Source organism: Gymnoscopelus microlampas (assembly GCF_963454915.1).
Source record: "Gymnoscopelus microlampas genome assembly, chromosome: 12".
Taxonomy (NCBI): domain Eukaryota; kingdom Metazoa; phylum Chordata; class Actinopteri; order Myctophiformes; family Myctophidae; genus Gymnoscopelus; species Gymnoscopelus microlampas.
In genome coordinates, this window is record NC_139949.1 from 35720653 (window position 1) to 35742619 (window position 21967).

The following is a 21967-nucleotide window of genomic DNA, read 5'->3' on the forward strand; positions in this document are numbered from 1 at the left end:
CAGGGGGTCCGGGATCCATAGGGGGTCCTCAGAGTTACTACAGGGGGTCCGCCAAATCTTTGTGTGATGTGATTTTTTTTTAACCTTAACCACTTGAACCCTAGCCTCGGAAACCCATGCTTTTTTTTTTGTTACTTGAACCCTAGCATTCCTTTTCTGAGGAGAACTTTAGCCAAAAAATAGCCGATCTACAAGCTCACAACGCCTCGAGGCGTTGTGAGCTTGTAGATCGGCTATTTTTTGGCAAAGAGGTGTTTGGTTTAGAGGGGAAAAAGAGCAGACCAAGTAAACAAAAAAAGTTACATCTGTAACACAATTTTTATACAACTTCATATCTCTCTCAGCTGGGGGTGAAAACGTTGAAGACCCCTGGAACTAGGCCACATGAGCACTATTTGAAAATAGCCGATCTGCGAGCTTGTAGATCTGCTATTTTCATAGAAAGGTATTGAAAAAAGTGAGAATTTTGGAATATTTTCAAATCCACAAAATCTTGTGGCACAAACTATTTTCAGAAGGTTGGGTCTACAAATACATTAATTTGGGGGTCCTTGACATGAAAATGTTTGAGAACCACTGTTTTAAACAACATTAGGAACCAAGGCCAAATAAGCAACTACACTTTGGAAACAATCCCCAAAAAACGCAACCCAGAACTACAGTACCAATATTAATATTTACAAGCAATTTAACAGAAAATAATCTCAAAGTCGCTTATAATAAGGGGACATGGCAACAAAGTCAAGTAGTAGAGGAAAACAACTTCCTGTCTGACAACAAAGTGGGACAGGAACCTGACATTTCAGACGCCTTTTTCACCAGACTGCCACCCCGTGGTCAATTTGAAGAACTGCTCATCAGGCCAGCGTCCCAGACATTTGCAGGTGCTGGAGTGAACTGAGCTCCTGACTTCTGGGTTGTGAGTATAGCATTTTTCTTATTTAGCAAGTTGCTAGCAGTTGTACTTTAAGTGCTTTGCTACTAGTGCTGTATTATTAGCTTGTGTTAGTCTGTAGTTTATATTTGTATTTGTGCTTTAAGCAGTAGGCCATTGATACTCTGTGTCTGTCTCACAGAGCACTTGAAGTAGTTTCAGGTAGAATAGCCCTCGTCTTCATAACTAGTTGTATGAACGCTTGTTTTATTGTTGTATTGTTTATTGGAACTTGTTTAGTTGATACAATTATTTGTTTCTAAGCTCCTGCTCATTTGATTTAGCTATTTTGTCTAATCTGTTTAAGGTAGCTGATATATTGCACTTTTACCTTAGCGCTAGGTATACTCTTGGTTGCTTGTTTTTGCAGAAAATGCACTTAAAACCTCTGGTGATTAGTAGTTTTCGTTCCCTACCTATGTTGAATGCACTTATTGTAAGTCGCTTTGGATAAAAGCGTCTGCTAAATGACCGTAATGTAATGTAATGTAATGTACATACATACATACATACATACATACATACATACATACATACATACATACATACATACATACATACATACATACATACATACATACATGCATGCATGCATGCATGCATGCATGCATGCATACATACATACATGCATGCATATGCATGCATGCATGCATGCATACATACATACATACATAATGCTGCAGTTATAATGTACTAGATTTTCCTATATTGTGCTGATCAGAGCAATGGTCACCGAGTTATGGCTATTTGAAGTGTTAAACACTGCTGCAATTTAGGCTTTTAGGTCTCTGACATGGCCCCTGGTGTGACTATTCTCATGGCAGACCCCTGAACAGTGTTTGTACCAAGTTTTGTGCAGATTAGAGCATGATGCCAATGACAGGGTCCCTGGGGGCCATACAGTATGTGGACCCTTGTGTGAGTATTGGTAGACCCTGGACCCAGACAGGAGTAACAGTGTGTCTGTGGCACCCAGGGGCCCCTGGTGTGGCTATTCTGATGGCATACCCCTAAACAGGGTTTGTACCAAGTTTTGTGTAGCTCAATTAACACATTTAAACATTTATACATCTAAAATAATAGATTGAATATCAATACCACAAGGAATATTAGCTATGTAATGAATATCTTATTAGTAGAGTTACTGCCGTTAATAGAGCTTGTATTGTCTTTAATAGAACTGTTAATGTTTTTACTAGTGCTGTCACTGTCTTTAATAGCGTTGGGTTGGTCTGTCACTGTCTTTAATATAACTGTTGGTCTTTGGTAGAGCTGTCATTGTTTTTCTCATTGCTGTTGAAGGTTTGTTGTATTTCTCAGACAGACGGACAGACAGACGGACAGACAGTTCAGGGTACTTCTCTCTGATAGAGGATATGATTAGTTTCTCTACCACCACCGTTACTGTACAACAACAATAATGACAATAATAATTATAAATATTTGTCAATACATTTTTTGTCATAATAACAACAATAATAATACTAATCATTTTATATAGGTGGAGAACGGAGCTTGTGAATGATTGAGTTCAAATAAGAACTCATATTATTTAAAAACATGTGCCACTTCTTGCTATTATGCCCCATGCCCTTTAAAAAAAAGGTTTATGCTACATATATTATATAAAAAAATAAAGAAGACAACTATAAATAAACTGTAAAAACTATTCAATTAAATGAATTATTTCTTATTTTCTCTGCCATTTTTGTTACCTACTGCTTGATATGCAGTGAGGATTGCTGGATAATATTATGTGTTTTTGTCCAATGTCAAGTCTCTACTTGATCATATTCATGTGACGAGACCATAGTATAGGTGCAAAATATGAACATCAAGACTGACAGCCAGGCTGAGCACATCTGCAAGCGGAGCGATAAAAAAAAACTGTTTCATGTTTTAAACAATACAGTTTCTCTATCTCTCTTTATCTAAGGACAAGAAAGAGCTCTTGTGATCCGTAAGAAAAGAAGGAGTACTACTGTATGACTGTATGACGGCAGATAAAATATTCTTTTTCACATTTTAATGAACTAAATGTCCTCTAAGTGAAACGTTGAAGGATGTGCCCTGCACAAAATGATTACACAAGCATTTCTATCGGCACCTGTACAATTTGATACACATGCAGTAAACGTTCATCCACACACACACACACACACACACACACACACACACACACACACACACACACACACACACACACACACACACACACACACACACACACACACACACACACACACACACACACACATGCATGCAGTATACAACGACAGACAAGAGAGGCAAAGGGAGACGAGAAAGGGAGTCAGTAATAAGGCAGCATAAAGCTGTAGGAAGTCAGTTATAAGGCAGCATAAGGCAGTAGGGAGTCAGCAATAGGGCAGCAAAATAAACTCATCAAAAGCACCGCTTACTTCACACTGTGAGTGATTTATCTTATTTTCAGGTTTTTGAACTAATGTGTGCATCAGTAGGCCTAATAAATCAGGCAATAAGAATGCAAATAATTTGTTATAATACTGCATCTGCAACCAAAATCAAAATTCCTGTATTACAGGTTTAAGGTCAAACTTACTGGAAACTTGGATTGCAATATTGGCCAATTTGACCATGCAATTAACCGACTATCGTATAATTGTCAAAATTCCAATATTGTGCATCCCTAATGAAAAACTATAACTGCCTGCCCAAGTTTGTGGGAGAGGCCTCATAAAAAAACACCTTAAATCATAAATGCAACATCTGGCAATAGGGAGTGCCACAAATGCAGATTTTTCTGACTCACAGCGGCTTGCACCGGGGCAACCGCACGGGGCAACCTCCAAATGGTCTACTTACTGTACTGTTAATGTAATAATATATAAAATATATTTTTTAACCCCCTTTTTCTCTTTCCAATTTAGTCGTTTTTCCCCACACACATTTCTGTGTGTTATCAATGCTTTTGTGGTCGATAAACCTTTATTGATCCCTGTGGGGGAAATTCAGGTGCTATAGTCACACAGCCGTAAACACATAGATACATGTGAAGTAGAGAGATACTAACTAAGAACTAAGATTAAAACTAAAAATAGGAAATTATTGTCGTTTTAGAATGAGAATGCGTTAGGATGATTGATTTGGGTGTCTATTGTTCACTGTTTTGTGAGGTCCCACAAGTTGGCATTGGAGATGGTGTTGGGCTTTCAAAGTCTGGACCCTCGTATTTCACTTTTCTTCTCAGACAGAGAGTAAAGTTCGAACCTTTTGATTGTCAATGTTAATGGCACGCACAGTGTGTGTAAATATATACACACCGTATACATATCAATATATAAAACATGCGTTGTGTTATGAGTGTGTAGATCTGCTATTTTCCCGCACGTGACACCTTATGACTTCGATAACAAGAGGAGGTCAACATACACCTGTAACTTTGGAGCAAATTATATTTTTATTCAAGATCCAGCAAGGACATTCACTTGTGGGAATATATTTGCAGTGCTTTGAAGAAAATCTAGTTGCATTGAAGATCAAATTAGCAATTCAAACCAATTACCATAATGTGACTTTAATTGCACTACTGGTTTTGCTCTTGATATAAATATTAATCTCTTTCCACTTATCAGTCCATAGCTTACACATGCCACAGATGTTTCAAACTTCCTCGCACTACTGCTGAATGTTTGCAGTTCTTTGTCCATACATTTTCATTAGGCCATAAGGCCTAATCTATGCAAGGTCGTACGATGAAGTATAATAGCTTAAGTGGTTGTACAGAAAATCCATCACAAGGCTGGTCCTTTTTGTTACTGTCACAGCTCAGATAATTTGACATTTCAAAACATCAGATAGCACACATGCATGTACGTAAGCACGCACGCACGCACACAGATTCATGCAGAAGGGAAGGTCTTACAACACAAGAACGTTGTGTCCTCTTTCACCTCAGCATGTGGGTGTCTGCCTGCTTTATTACAAAGGGGAGTGGCAGCATGCACGCACGCACGCACGCACGCACGCACGCACGCACGCACGCACGCACGCACGCACGCACGCACGCACGCACGCACGCACGCACACACACACACACACACACACACACACACACACACACACACACACACACACACACACACACACACACACACACACACTTATAAACAAATGCACATGCATGTGCATATGTGCAAGCATAGACTCATATAGTAGGTTTTCAAAAGAAGCACAATTTTACACATGCAAACTAGCACAGGCAGGCACAGATTATTTTATTCACAGTGTATGTGTGTATGTGTTAATACTGAATGCAGGCCAGTGTCACACATGCACGAACGCTCGCACACCTTTTGACACACACACACACACGCACGCACGCACGCACGCACGCACGCGCGCACGCGCGCACGCACGCACGCACACACACTGAATACACACTCGCTCGATCCTCTTCTCAAATTCCCCCAGATGAAACATCAGCAGGCTTCTTCAGTACACTATGCACTGGGCAGTTTCCAAGCCATACAAGTCACCACTTTATTGAGTGAACTAAACCATTACGTTTATAGGCCTGTCCTTTCCCTCTCGCTCGGCCCGAGATAATACACTGATGCTGAAATAATACACTGTGTTCAGTGAGCATTTTTGATGAGTCACTGAATGTGCTGTATGCTTACTCAGGGGAAAAGTATAATTGGGATACACGGAAACAACAGGTAGGCCTTTCATCCGGAGTCCTGTTGACCTGCCAAGGAAGAGGGATTAGTCCTACAGTCCTACAGTATCACAGTCCTGAAAGTGACGAAGAGTATCTGATATCAGGATATGCAGGAATAAAGTCCAGATTTATACCTATAATCTGAGTATGTTAATACAAGATAACTAGCACATCTGCAGTGGTTGTGTGTGGTCTCCCTACTCTTTTTACTCTAAAAAAAAGAAAGCTTTTTCAGTTCCGTAAGCTGTAGACAGATAAGTACCAATGAGTGAGTCCGCATGAGGCCAATGAAGACCCAACTCTGGCATACAAGGTGCAATGGTAATTGAGAAGCATGCAGCCTGTGACAAACCTCAGGGCACTGTGCTACACTCTATATAACCAGTGCAAGGATTTGGCAGAGGCATGCATGTAAATCAGATCACCATAATGCAGTAACGGAAGGAATGTAGCCTCAACCATTTTTTTCTTTTTCTTTTGAAAATAAAATCTGAGCTTGAGCTTGAGATTCTTTACTAAGTTTTCAAAGTGTCATTCAAATGTTAAAGGTGGTGTATGTGTTTTTTTTAAAGGCGTTAAATAGCTCTATAATCTAATAGTTATAATTGATATATAGTGTGTTTGTTCAAATACTGGGGTCAAATACTGGGGTTTCCCCAGCTCTATAGTACAGAAAATCAGCTCAGGAGACCAATTTGATCTAATCAGGAGAAAAGACTCATCCAGTACATCTGATAAAGAAGTGAAATTGGAACTGGAACACAAGCTTATAAATTATCTTTGTGAGGTTCTCTCTCCTGATTGGATGAAATTTGTAACCCATCTGAAAATGTATTTTCTGTTTATTAAAGATTTGGGGAGATAGTGAGAGCCCTGTTACTGAACAAACAATTTTCTTTCAGAATGTATAGAGTTTTAACTTTTAATCAATAATCCTTTTGATTTAATAAAAATAATATCACTTCATTTAAATGATCAATTAACATAAGTACTTGTACTGTCTCACTATTAGTTCACTTGGACTGCCATGTATAGTAAGGTTACAATGGAAGAAGGAAAAGCCTTCCTGGAATTTAATTAGGAAGTTACTGTATTTGAAGAAGACTGACCTTTCTTGTAGTTTAGAAATCTTCTTTTAGAGACATAAAACGTACAGATTATAGCTTTAACTTACAGACAGATAAATTGTTGTTGTATGAAAGTAGCATGGCCAGGATATGAGTATGTTCACTTGTGCTAAGTAAATAAGAATACATGGAAAGTTTTAATTTAATTTAATCAACTATTCAATGACAACACTCTTGGTTCTATATTATTCTTATTGGCAAAGGTGGAAACTGTTTACTGTATATACCTGTGGGCATAACTATACAAAGACTACATTAGTTACTTGATACAAATGGAGAATACTAAAATCTACTGGCTTGGGGGAGATTTCTTTTTTGTTTAGATTAAGTGAATCATACATTATTTATACAAGAAAAATCTTAGTGTTGTCATTTGAAATAGGAGTCTGGGAATTATTCTTGACCTCTGCATTAACTTTAGTATCTCAGTAGTGTAAGAGATTATAGGCTTGGGACTTAATTATAATTTGACTGTCACTCTGGAAGCCAGGCTAATTAAAACTACAGTGCTTGACATATGGATCCAGTTGCAATATAAGCCTATGACCTATTTTATCTCCCTGACTCATAGTATTAACAAGAGGATATATTCTCGCCTTCTACAGTCTAGTTGTGATTGACACTCACATTAGGGTCATTGAAAAAAATATAACTAACACCCCGCTACTGGCATCACTAGTAGGTGGACACTACTTTCATCCCCACGTTCATTTATTTCAGAATGTTCCACAATTAACCACTTAGGCCCTACATACTCTGTACTTTACTCTATTTGTTTATTTAGACGGACACCGCATATTAATGAACAATACATATCAATGTAATGTAAGCATCTTTGGGTACTTACAAAAGCGCTACATAAATTTGAGTTATCATTATTATTATTATTAAATACACTAGACACAAAAAAATACATAAAACAAGCAACAATAGAATACATTGCATTACACAAGGAAAACAGAACAGAGATACAAAAATAGAGCTACAAAGCAAATACAAAAGGTGCAAAGTATATCTTTAGGCTAAGACAAAAACATTTTTTACTTGACTAATTTGTTATTGCACTAAAAATTGCAGCATTTTAAAGAAAAATAATTGTTGACAATTGTCGTATGACAAATAGCGAAAACAATAGATCAAATCAGAAGATTAAATGATTATCAATTTAATTAATTTCATTATTATTCCCTCAGAAACAGAGCTACACAGTACAATCTACAGTGTGGATGTATGTGTTAGTGCAGTGGTTCTCAACCTTGTCTGGATCAGGGCCCACTTGAAAGTGTGACCACTTAACACGGCAGCCTATCAGATGCCATGTTAAGTGGTCAGATGGGTGGGCCGCGTGGATTAATGGAACTAACGCAGTACTATTAAGCTCCTATTTATTGGTATCAGAATGAAAACCTTTTTCAAGGATTTAAAGAAAAAATATCATGACATTTTTTTTTTAATTTTATGTTTTATGTCATCTTGTCATTCACATCTTAGTGTTTTGACAATTATTTGGGGACCCACTTGCAATATCCTCAAGGCCCACCAGTGGGCCCCGGCCCACAGGTTGAGAATCACTGTGTTAATGTACAAATGTAACCAAATTTAACCGTAACACTCAAGGGGCACATCATAAAATCCTGCTTACTCTGCATCTCTTTGACCTCATTTCCCTGTCCTGTGTACCTGCAGTAATTATTCTGTTGGTGGTTCACAGCGGTGGACAGTAGTCATTCACTCTCACCTTTGTTCACCCTTGGACCTGCCTATACTGACTAAACCACTGTACCCAAAATAGGGACGCCAGGTTGAAAGTGGATAAAGTAACAATGCAAGTATGGGCAAGAAATTGCAAACATTAGGTAGTAACACGAGGGAGTTGAAACATCGGTAGAATGCGTTTAAGCTATTGACCAATGCATGGAAAGAAAGTCTTTACAAGATTTGATATAAGTGTCATTTTAAGAGCAATATCAATAGAGACACTGAAGTCATATTATGGTAAAAAGCTTGAATAGCTAAAATCAACAGCCTTTCTTCAATGCCCTGCGAAAGATTTAGCTACAAGCGAATGTCCTTGTGTGGATCGTTTAATCTTGAATAAAAGTATAATTTGCTTCAAGGCTACGGGTATATATGTCGATCTCTTATTATTCAAGTTTGTGTTTCACCTTGGTCAGCTCCTTGGTACTCCAGTCTATCCTCTCTCTCTCTATTCTTAAGTTAAACAACTTGAACCATAGCGCATTCCTATTCTGGGCATGTCATAATAGGCCAATTCACATTCTGTGAGAGTAGGTGAACGTTCACCAAAAATAGTCGATGTACAAGCTCACAATGCGTCACAACGCATTGAGCAATGAGCTTGTAGATCGGCTATTGTTGATGAAGAGATTTGATGGGGGAGAGGATGCCTCTCAAACAGGGCTCCTTCCGTGGTGCTCGCTGAGGGAGTGAGTTGTTTTCATCTCTGGGGGCAGGCCAGTAGGGGATAACATTATCTGAGTCCAATTACATTTTGAGGACAGCCATGCTTTTAGGTCAATTCAACATTTGGGAGGGGAATTTAGACGTTTCGTGGCTCTCGGTATGGCATTACACATTTGGTGGCAGTATTATAAGAATGCATTTTTCCCATGCTTGTGCCGAATTCAGCGGGAACAAGGACAGAGGAGCTCCCTCCTCTGTCCCTAAAGACCAGGCCCATTGCAAGTTGCTGTACTCTGTCTTCCACCTTGAGCCATCCCAGCCTATAGCAAAGTGAGCTGGGGTTAGGTGAGTCCTGGCGGGGTGGAGGTTTAGGAGCAGTCTTATCAGTTTGTTTTGAGAGGTCTGTAGTTTTGTCTTCACTGATATGGGGGTGTTAGTGAACCATGAGGTGCAAGCATAGTTAAAATAGTTACACTGGATGAGGGCTCCAGCTAGAGTCCTATCAGTGCACTCCTGTTGATAAACAAGGAGATCCTGCCTAAGAATTGTGTTCTTTGGTTGCCTTTCATGATCACTTTTGATGGCACCGTAAAGTAAAAAAAAGAAAATCCAAAAGACAACTCAAATAGGTATCCTCATCTTTGCATGTGATTACATTGTCACAGACTCTGACCGTTTAACTGTTGTCTAAAAAATCTGACTCGTCACATTGTGAGCAAATCTTAATTTTAACAGAATGTTGGCCTATTAAAACATTTGTTTTTGAGCAAAAATCCTATCCTCAATTTTATTTATACAAAATAAAATTGAATTCTTGCACAGTTTTGAGTGTGCGGATGCTGCTCTCTTCATTCATTTTTATTTTCTTCAGCTCCAGCACCTCAACTCAAGTTTTGTTAACGGATGAGCGTTTTTCACTTTCAAGTATCAATTTGTAAAATAAAACATACAATTATGTTATTATTACATTATCCAGTGTTATTACATTATCTGGCATTACAGGGCAAAACGTCATTTAAAGACATGCATTTGAAAAGAAATAAATTGAATGAAATAGAGAGGCATAGCAAAGTTCAAAGCGCCATTATGGTGGTTCTCATGAGTGAAAGGCATTTAAAGAAATAGTGCATTCAAAAATTAATGAAGAATAAATTGAATAAAATAGACAGGCATAGCAAAGGTCAAAGTGCCATTATGGTGGAACCATCATACTCCTTTTAGAAAAAGACAGTGAAGAACATGCTTAAGGTAGTAGTTAGAGTAAGCTGGGAGTGGGACTCTCAGATCCTCTTGAAATTTGTTTCAACTCTGTGTGGCTGAACTAAATGCCGCCTCACCATGTTTTGTTTTAACTTTAGGAACGGTTAATAGACCGGTCCTGAACGATCTGAAACTTCTCGAGGGTTCATAATATAAATTATCCAGGGACATATTTTGGAGTGATTTAAAGATGAGCAGCAATATTGAAGCATCCCGGGATATTAGTGGCATGCCTTGGGGTGCACATATTTTGTGTATCGTTTTATTGTTGTATTATTAAGTTACACTACACTATGTAACCTTTTTAATGAATAAAATGTTATTTTGTCCAATCAGTATGGTAGAGTATGTTAATACAATATAACTTATACAATTGGGGTGGTTGTATTTTGTCTCCCTGCTCTTCCAATGAGACATTTAGATCACGTCAAAGGTCATGTCTCACCTAGACGCAAGATCTGACATTAATTTTGACCTGATTTATCCCCTGAGCAAGCAGGCAGGCTCTATTAGCTCAATGGCAAAATAAATTCGCAGTTTCGCAGGAAACCGGGTTAAAATCCGGGGTAGAAGAGGAAAGTTACATAGTGCAGCTTTAAGCACCTTTTAGTTGTTGTTGGGATATTTGTCACTGTACACTTGCACATACGCACATGACATTTGACCTCTGCATTTACTCATCCTAACTATTAGGAGCAGTGGGCTCTATTAACCCATTAAGACCGGGAACGCATCTTTGTCATTTTTTAAGCAGACATTTGTAACTCAAATCTTTGCTTCTGGGGGTCCCTGGAACTAAATATTTGACGAATGTTCGCTTTAAAAATATATATATTCCAAGATTTGCACAAATTTTCCAAAAAATAAATAAATAGCAGATCTACAAGATCATGGCGTGGCACCGAGTTCTACGCTATGAGTTTGCATATCTGCTATTTTTGAATAGCCATAGAAAAAAGAAAGAAAATGACACACATGATGCTTTCCCGGTCTTAAATGGTTAATACAGTTCCCAGGGAGCAGTTAAGGTTTAAGTGCCTTGCTCAGGGACACTTCGACACTTCGACTGGGTGGACCGAGGGCGAGCCGGTGACCTTCCAGTTCCCAGACGGCCTCTCTACCCACTCAGCTATACAGTAACCCCTGACTCCCTTTACTCTTGCTATGGGAATGCGGTTCTGGAAATGCATGTGTTATGTTGCTTTATGTTACATAATTTATGTTATGTCATGTGTGTTTAATGGCCGGTAACCATGGGTGACAGGGTTAGGGGAAGTTTGTGCTGTGGAAGTTTGTGCTATACTTTTACAATGATAGTATTGCTGCATTGGAATTTGCCCCTTCATGAGGGTAATAAAATAATCCATAATTAAATGGAGATTTCTGGCTTGGTCTGTAGACTTCAGAGACAGGGAGTCAAGGGGAGCACTATAACATTCAGCCTTTATTCCTTGGCACCACACCAAAGATTATTATCTCGGTTACCTGGTTTATGATACCAGGTGTGTGGCTGGATCCAGACCAGGGCAAAAAATAGCATTTGCAAATGCTTTTTAGGATTTATGCCGCCAATGGATCAATTTAGCTACATAGGACACAAGGAAGGTATTGGGGAGTTAATTTAGCATTCTAATGCCTGATTCTAACTGAAGTGTCCTAATGTGGTATAAAGTAACTAAGTACATTTAGGCCCGGGCCGCTGGTGTGGCGGTCTGGGCGCGCGTGTCGCAAGTTCGAATCCCGATCCCGACGTTCACTCCCCATCTCTCTCTCCCCATTTCCTGTCAGTCTACTGTCCTATCAAATAAAGGCATAAAAGTCCAATAATATATATTTAAAAAAAAGTATATTTACTCAAGTGTTGTACTTAATTACAATTAACATTTACTCCACTAAATCTCAGAGGCAAATATTATATTTTTACTCCACTATAATGATTTCACAACTTTAGTTACTAGTTACTTTGTAGATTGAGATTATGCAAAACATACTTTAACCACTTCAGCCCTATATACTTAAGCTATTTGTAAATAGCCGATCTGCATGCTCACAGCTGCTCACAGTGAGCTTGGTTATTTTCAAATGATTTGTGTACATGTTATAAAGCTGTGAAATGTGACATTCTGCATAATGAATACTTTTACTGTTGGTACTTTAAGTATATTTTCATGCCAATACTTTTGTACCTTTATTCAAGTAAATGCTGAATACCGGACTTTTACTTTTTTTTTTCTACTTCATTATGGTATTATTACTTTTACTTAAGTAAAACATGTGAGTACTTCTTCCTCCACTGACTGATCCTGATGTGGTAAACCCCACCCAATTGGGACTCTGTGCGAATTATTTGTGGACATTATTTGACTCGGGTGGGTCTGCTTGGTTTCATCTCTTACACAAACAGGGAGCAGCACAGTCAGCCCACTCACTGGCCACGAGGCACGTACATTAGGCCACATTAAACGCGTTTTCTCAGGGGACCTCACCCACCTGCCTTATGGGGGGCAAGGCGGGCATACTGTGAGTTGCTGCTGTTGCATTTGAATGAGTGCCAAGGAGATCCCTCTTCAGTGTCCTTCACCGTCTCATTTCACATTGTGCAAAAGAGCATCTCTCTCTCTCTCTCTCTCTCTCTCTCTCTCTCTCTCTCTCTCTCTCTCTCTCTCTCTCTCTCTCTCTCTCTCTCTCTCTCTCTCTCTCTCTCTCTCTCTCTCTCTCTCTCTCTCTCTGTCTCGCTCTCCACCTTTACTGACCGAGTGACACTTAATACAGCTGATATGAGCATTTGTGCACCTGGCACCATTGCATGTGGGCAAGCACGTATGATTATATATATATATATACCTGATATACATACACGTGTATACACACACACACACACACACACACACACACACACACACACACACACACACACACACACACACACACACACACACACACACACACACACACACACACACACACACACACACACACACACACACACACACAGCGTGTTTGCATGTGTGTGCGTGAACGTATGTACGGTATGTGCATTGATGTGAATGACCTTTCATTGGCTGTGCAGTGATTCGGGGGTGGACAGTCAGCCATGGCTGTGTTAAGATGGATAAGAACTGCTCAGATGTTCTTCTGTTATCTATTACTGAGCACGTACAATGTAAAGGGACCCCCCCCCTGCCCTGCCCATGACAGACAAGGATGGCAACCTTTACGCATCGTGCCACGCTGCAATGTGTCACGTTGTGATGCCTTGTGAGCTTGTAAATCAGCTATTACCCCCCGAATACGGATGCTAGGGTTCAAGTACACATAATGATATCCTATCCTATCCTATCCTATATATACTACTATAATTGAAATACTACTATATTAAAATGACCGCCAATGTACGTCCGGGGTTGGTCAGCACACGATAACTCCATTTGCCTCCAAACTTGCCACAGACTATTGATCAGTGCTCTGGTTAATACCTAGGCTTCTTTCCCCATCCGCAATGTACTTACATATTGTACAGTTAATATAAAACTACATTGCACATTTTAGCCACAGCACCCCACCCTACTGCGCATCTCCATATATGGCCATATCAGTTGGATCACTGGTGCAGCTGTGATGTAACTGATCGGGCCTAGATGTGAGGACCCAAACCTCTAGTCTCTCTAATTTATCTATAAATTACGCAAATACCTGTGTTTGTAGGTCCTGAGGGAGTGCAGGTGAGCAACTTCATTGAAATGAATGGTCGGGAATTCCAGGTCCCCACTCGATAATATGCATCTATATGCACTAAGTACTCGGGTACAATGAGTATTGTATAACTGAGGTTCTTGTGTGACCAACAGGTATTGCCCATGCATTTCTAAATTAGGAGACTTTGACAATGCCTCTCTGCCAATCACAATGCGAGGTGACGTCACTGCCAATATAAGAGTGAGCAAAAGAGTTTAAGCATTGCAGTTTGTAGAGTTTGTTGCAGGTAACAGTATCTCAGTAAAATAATATCAGAAAACTCAAAGTACGCAAACATGCAGATTTTTGTGAAGACCCTCACTGGCAAGACCATCACCCTAGAAGTTGAGCCAAGTGATAACATTGAGAATGTCAAAGCCAAGATCCAAGACAAGGAAGGCATTCCCCCTGACCAGCAGAGGCTGATCTTCGCTGGCAAGCAACTGGAAGATGGACGCACCCTTTCTGACTACAACATCCAGAAAGAATCCACCCTCCATCTTGTGCTGCGTCTGAGGGGAGGAATGCAGATCTTCGTCAAGACCCTCACTGGCAAGACCATCACCCTGGAGGTTGAACCAAGTGACAACATTGAGAATGTCAAAGCCAAGATCCAAGACAAGGAAGGCATTCCCCCTGACCAGCAGAGGCTGATCTTCGCTGGCAAGCAACTGGAAGATGGACGCACCCTTTCTGACTACAACATCCAGAAAGAATCCACCCTCCATCTTGTGCTGCGTCTGAGGGGAGGAATGCAGATCTTCGTCAAGACCCTCACTGGCAAGACCATCACCCTGGAGGTTGAACCAAGTGACAACATTGAGAATGTCAAAGCCAAGATCCAAGACAAGGAAGGCATTCCCCCTGACCAGCAGAGGCTGATCTTTGCTGGCAAGCAACTGGAAGATGGACGCACCCTTTCTGACTACAACATCCAGAAAGAATCCACCCTCCATCTTGTGCTGCGTCTGAGGGGAGGAATGCAGATCTTCGTCAAGACCCTCACTGGCAAGACCATCACCCTGGAGGTTGAACCAAGTGACAACATTGAGAATGTCAAGGCCAAGATCCAAGACAAGGAAGGCATTCCCCCTGACCAGCAGAGGCTGATCTTTGCTGGCAAGCAACTGGAAGATGGACGCACCCTTTCTGACTACAACATCCAGAAAGAGTCCACCCTCCATCTTGTGCTGCGTCTGAGGGGAGGAATGCAGATCTTCGTCAAGACCCTCACTGGCAAGACCATCACCCTGGAGGTTGAACCAAGTGATAACATTGAGAATGTCAAGGCCAAGATCCAAGACAAGGAAGGCATTCCCCCTGACCAGCAGAGGCTGATCTTCGCTGGCAAGCAACTGGAAGATGGACGCACCCTTTCTGACTACAACATCCAGAAAGAATCCACCCTCCATCTTGTGCTGCGTCTGAGGGGAGGAATGCAGATCTTCGTCAAGACCCTCACTGGCAAGACCATCACCCTGGAGGTTGAACCAAGTGACAACATTGAGAATGTCAAGGCCAAGATCCAAGACAAGGAAGGCATTCCCCCTGACCAGCAGAGGCTGATCTTCGCTGGCAAGCAACTGGAAGATGGACGCACCCTTTCTGACTACAACATCCAGAAAGAATCCACCCTCCATCTTGTGCTGCGTCTGAGGGGAGGAATGCAGATCTTCGTCAAGACCCTCACTGGCAAGACCATCACCCTGGAGGTTGAACCAAGTGACAACATTGAGAATGTCAAAGCCAAGATCCAAGACAAGGAAGGCATTCCCCCTGACCAGCAGAGGCTGATCTTCGCTGGCAAGCAACTGGAAGATGGACGCACCCTTTCTGACTACAACATCCAGAAAGAATCCACCCTCCATCTTGTGCTGCGTCTGAGGGGAGGGCAGTAAATAATTCCTTAATCTTAAAGTATGTCCATTTTCCAACGTGTCCTGCGTCTGCATAGGAAAATCTTAAGATTCCGTACGTTTGTCATCAGTGCCCATACCCTAGGTGGGGTTGGCGAAAGGGCCTTTCTGGGTGGAGTTTGCATGTTCTCCCTGTGTCCCCTAGGGTAGGTACCCTCACAAAGAACATGCAGTAATCCTGGTCTTTCTATATTGCCTCCCCCTGGTTAGCCAGAGGGAGGGGAAAGGAACTGGTTGGAATAACGCATTCCTTCCACGCGCTACGCCCTACCAGGGAAATCTATAAAAAAGGTATAATATAAAAAGAGGTGCGTCACCAAGTAAGAGTCAAAGAGTGCATACCATGATGAGATACAGTAACATGTCTTGGGTCTGATTCAAACTGAGGTATATGCGCTCTTTGTGACTCACGGGGGGCGCCCGCCAAAAAAACAATGTGTGCCTCTCAAAATCCAGCCCTACGTCCACGTCGTGAGAGGTGGAAGCAGGTAATGCTGACTAACAGGGCTCTGGTAAAACTGCATAGACACTAATCACCTGTGCAGTGGAGATAAATGAAGATTACAAAGACATTGAACAAGAGTGGGTCTAATAGATAATGACACTGTCCAATAATGGACCTGGACCATGTGGATCTCAGACTTCATGTATCACTCTTTGCCGTTGTTGGTCATCTATGACAGTGGTTCTCAAACAGTGGGTCTGGACCCATTTGTGGGTCTTGAACACATTTCCATGGGTGGCGAGTAAATACCCTCTTTTTTTCTTCGTTTACAACAATTGTTTCAATGATTTCAACAAAAAAAGACACACAAAACTCTTTCAGAAAAAAAAGAAATTCATGTTAATATTAAATATTAAATATTAATACTAAATACTACCGCTAAATAATCAAATTAATTCCATTAATACATAAATAAAAACTTTTTAGAAGTGATAAATAGATCTACAAGCTCACAACGTATTGTGAGCTTGAAGATCTAAGCTCAAGACTCAAGACTAGACAAAGAAAGCATGGATTAAATAAAATCTCCAGACTGGATTTTTTTGTATGTCTTCATGTCTGATTTGTTAAACAGTGTGAAAGGAGCCCCCCACAATATTCCTAAAGAATCAATGATCGCAGAATGATGTATTAGTAATATTGTTCCTACTGTTCCACATACTTCCAACCAATTATGATAATTATTATTATTTGAGTTGGGGTTATGTTGGTTGCCTATAGTGACTGCATCAACTCTTCCCATAACTAATAATAACATATTAATAGGAAGACAATGTATTTGAAAATGATTTCCTTGATAGCTGGGAAAGACTATCACCCACTAGATTATAAGTCTTCAGTTCAGTCAGAGGAAAAAGCCAAACAGTTTAATTAAATGTGACATAGGGCCTATGATTACCGATCCTGCCGAAATGAGGACCACAATGGAAATAAGCCTTAGGGCTTTATCGTGTTTTGATCCTCTGTGATATTGTGTCTGCTATATATTGTGTGCTGATTCCTTTTATCACCAAATTAATTAATTAATTAATTTATTAATGCATTGTCAGTCAGTGGTTCTCAAACAACAATGTCAAGTTGTCAACCCCCAAATTGATGCGTTTCTGTGCTGAACCCCATTTAAAGTGTTCTAATGTGGTAAAACCCACCCAATTGTCCCTTTTTGTTTTGTCATGATCTAATGCAGTGGTTCTCAAACTATTTTCAAGTCACGAACCCCCAAATTGCTGAGTTCTGCGTCCGCTAAACCCCATAAGAGAAGAGTTTTGTTGTTTTAGATTAGATTATGTTGTTTTAGATTAGATTCAGTACACAGAATTCTACAACTGTCTTTACTGTACGTGGGGAGATAGCAGTGGAGAGAGTGAGACCTATGATCTGAATAGTCATTCACATACATTCTCTCATTTTCCAATGTTGCAATAGAATCCTATAGGATTCTGAATATTGCTAATGATTTCTGTCACCTCTATCATAATCTTATTGTAATTCTATCAAACCATATTTGTCGTACCGACCGTTCTTGTTTGTTTAAACATATTAACAATATTCTCCTCTGGAACAGAGCAACTTGGCTGTTAATCACTGTGACTTGGAAAGTTGTTGCAGTTCCGAGGTGTGAATTGTGTCAAAGAACATTATCTGACTTTGTGGTATATACAGTAGCCTACAGTTCTAGACAGGGAATTGAAGCATTGAAACAAATGATTTTGTTCAGGTGTCATGTTCAGGTGAGAGAGTAAGGTCGAAATTACGTGACCTAACTGCATTGCAAACAGCAACCCAATATTAATTTGCATAATATTATGAGAATTGATGTGGACCAATTTATACAATTTATAAATAATAAATACTCTGGTTGTTATGTTTGTCTTTTGGTTGATAGCACAGAGAGAGAGAGAGAGAGAGAGAGAGAGAGAGAGAGAGAGAGAGAGAGAGAGAGAGAGAGAGAGAGAGAGAGAGAGAGAGAGAGAGAGAGAGAGAGAGAGAGAGAGAGAGAGAGAGAGAGAGAGAGAGAGAGAGAGAGAGAGAGAGAGAGAGAGGATCTTCTTTAGGTTAAGATTACAGACCAGGAAATTACATCTCTTTATATACAAATACACACAAATAGACATCGGCCCCACCTGGTGACCAAGGGCGGAACCAAAGACTGCATAACAGCTGAATATGGACATATTATTTATACCAAGCACCATGATACTGTACACTATCTTTCAGCCTGGTTACTCTAGCTAAAAATAAAAATAAACTTTTAAAAACATGAAACAAATATGAAAATAGCTCAAAGATATTTTCTTTGGAAAGAAAAACAGTGTGATTTAATTACATATTTTACTCCTATCTTCAAACAGGTCCAGATCCAAGGCACTGGAGACTCACCCAAAAGGTGACCCAAGAATATTAGACATCATTATGGATGATCCCATCCCATCAGGAGGATGCTCTGGGTGGTAGTGGAGTGGAATGATTCCAGGACCTTCTCTGAGACCTTGACTTTCTTCAGTTGCCTGAGGTACTTCTTTGTACTGTACTGAACTGAACTGAACTATTTCAAAGTAGTTTTTGGTCTCAGATTGTTATCTCCTACCAGTTTCTTCTTGCCCAGGTGCACAGATATGAGGGATGGTCTGATTTGACAATATCTGTATTGTACAATGCTTCTATCATAACATTGCTTGATGATATGGTGGACTGCCCCATGTGGTTCAGAGACTGAAACTATGTTTTGTACCTTCTTTTAACTTACTTTGGAATGTTCTGGTCATTATGATTGTGTCTTTGTGTAACCGTCTTTTTGAGTAACTGAGGAACATCTCTAAAACTCCTTTATTATATTGAAATCTGTTATTGTTCATTCTGAACCATTATTATTGTACACTAACACTACAATAGACCACCAACTAATTAGGTACCATTGTTTACCTAATAATTGGTCTAAAAGGATAACACCCAAAAAGTCCTTGCGGTCTTGTTTCCATTGGCCTACTGCAGCATGCACAAAAAGTTTGATGATCAGTCCAAAGGTTTGTGAGATTAGCTCAACACACAGACAGATGCTAGACAGACAGAGGCAAAAACATAATCATACATTTTTACATAAGAATTTTTTTACACATTGGATTTCACTTCTATTTGCATACTATATTGTCAATATTTGTATACATTTTATACATTTGAAAACTTGTGAAATGGGACATACTGCATAATGAGTACTTTTACTTTTACACTTTAAGTATATTTTGATACCACTTTTACTCAAGTAAATTTTGAATTCCGGACTTTTACTTGTAACAGAGTATTTGTACATTGCAGTATTGATACTTTTACTTAACTACAAAATGTGAGTGCTTTTTTCACCACTGAGGGAGGGAGCAGGGGGGAAAAGGGAGGGAGGTAGCCAAAGCCAAGTGTATATTACATACGTTTTTGTTGTTGCATTTTTTTTACACTCTGGATGTCACTTCTATTTGCATACATTGTCAATATTTTTCTTTTATATATGTGACAGAATTAACAAAGCATTCACAATATTCACATTGGCTAATCTGACATTTTAACTGAACAATTTAGGCTACCAATATTTATTTACACCATCACTCTCTCACACTGGGGTGGACAGTATGAATGAATGAATGGTATTCAGTATCAGAAACGTTCTCATAGAATACTTAATAATAATAATAATAACAACAGACTACACAGCCAGTCTGCTTCGGTGACTTTGTAATTATTATAATTTTTCACCTACATTCTATACAAGACATAAGACAACCATCCCGCACGGAAAATAACCAGCGCTACTTCTGTTCTTGTCCGTAAATTTCCAGTGACTACAAAGTATATCATGTTCTCAGCTCTCTCCCAAACTAACAGGTGACTACTATTAGACAATCCCCGTGCTCTCCTCTCAGAGGCGTTGTACTCTTGCAATTCTAAAAAAAAAAAAAAGCTTTAATTTATAGGCTATACAGAAGGGAGGGTGTCGCTTACCAAAACAAGAACAGATATACAAGCTGATAACCTGTCACGTTGCGACGCGTTGTCAGCTTGTACATCTGTTCATTTTAGGGGGCGGGGGAGGAGGGAGGGGGGTATATTCACCGTCGTATTACGGAGTGTATCATTCTAGCAGGAGGAAGTGCGGCTTTTGGTGGCGGAGCTGGTGAATTGAAAGTACGCCATAAAAATATGGCGCCAAAAGAGTTTTTCAACCTAATGATATGAGCTGATTTTTTGTTTTCTTTTTCCCGAAGAGGGAAGGGGGAAGAACAAGAAGCATCAGGGCTGCAGGATCCCAGACCAGATCCATTCCAGATCTAGTAGACCCGCCTGGCTGGCTGACTGACTGACTGTGTGAACATTTGTGCAGATCTGTATACAGTCGGGCAAAGTGGTGTGTTAGGGGGAGGGATGGAGGGAGGGGAGCATTAAGCCAAAGCCAAGTGAACACACGGGGAGAGAGAGCTGGATGTTTTTTAAGGAGGAAGAAGGAACGCTGCGTGCAAAACTACTAGCAGCTTGCAACATCTTTTTTTATATAATTTTATGACTCATCATCCTTTTTGGACATTAAATGCATCCTTTTAAGAAGAAGAAGAGCATAAGCTGACTGACTCTCGTTGAAGCCAGAGAGAGAGAGAGAGAGAGAGAGAAAGAGAAGGAGAGAGAGAGAGAAGATCGAGACCCTGGCGGATTTATTTTATAACCACATTTTTTTTGGGACTGTTTTGGAAATGCGACATGGGTTTTTGGATCTGAACACTCTCTTCGTCTTGCGCGCACCTCGCACATTACAGCACCTCGCAGCACCGATGCTGCCGCCGGGGTAAAATAATCACAATAATAACCCCCGGGATATCTATCTATCCATCGGTATTACTTTTTTTCGCTCTTTTTTTTCCCCCCGGATTATTTCTCTTCATCTTTGCAGATCTGACGCGCTGCAGCCTGTCAACAACACACCGCCGGAGGAAGGAGGGACAGTCCTGACTGTCACCAACGTGGATCTAGTCCGTCAGTCAGACAGACAGGGGGGCTCGCCCGCTGCCGCTGTACAGCACCGCTAACACACACACACACACACACACACGCACGCACGCGCGCACGCACGCTCTCTCTCACAAACACACACACACACACACACACACACACACACACACACACACACACACACACAGGAGGATTTTTTTTGCCAAATAATCCACTCTTATAAAACTACATGTGGTTGGATGATTCAAATGATCTCCTGATCGCCCCCCCACCCGAACCGCCCCCCACCCGTCCAGGACCGAGTCGGACGTCTGTCGCCACTCGAAGCTGACTGACGACCAAGGTAAATACACATTTTAACAAATACAAAAAAAT

At 40.4% G+C, this 21967-nt stretch overlaps 1 protein-coding gene across 1 annotated transcript; it reads left to right on the plus strand.

Moving 5' to 3' along the window:
* Window positions 1–14478: 14478 nt before the first annotated feature.
* LOC311056741 (polyubiquitin-C-like) lies at window positions 14479–21669 on the plus strand (the record flags this gene model as incomplete). The annotated part of the gene is made up of 2 exons (XM_084073548.1): window positions 14479–16076; window positions 21534–21669. 2 exons carry the CDS (start codon window positions 14479–14481, stop codon window positions 21667–21669), a joined length of 1734 nt encoding a protein of 577 aa, XP_083929674.1.
* Window positions 21670–21967: the final 298 nt, after the last annotated feature.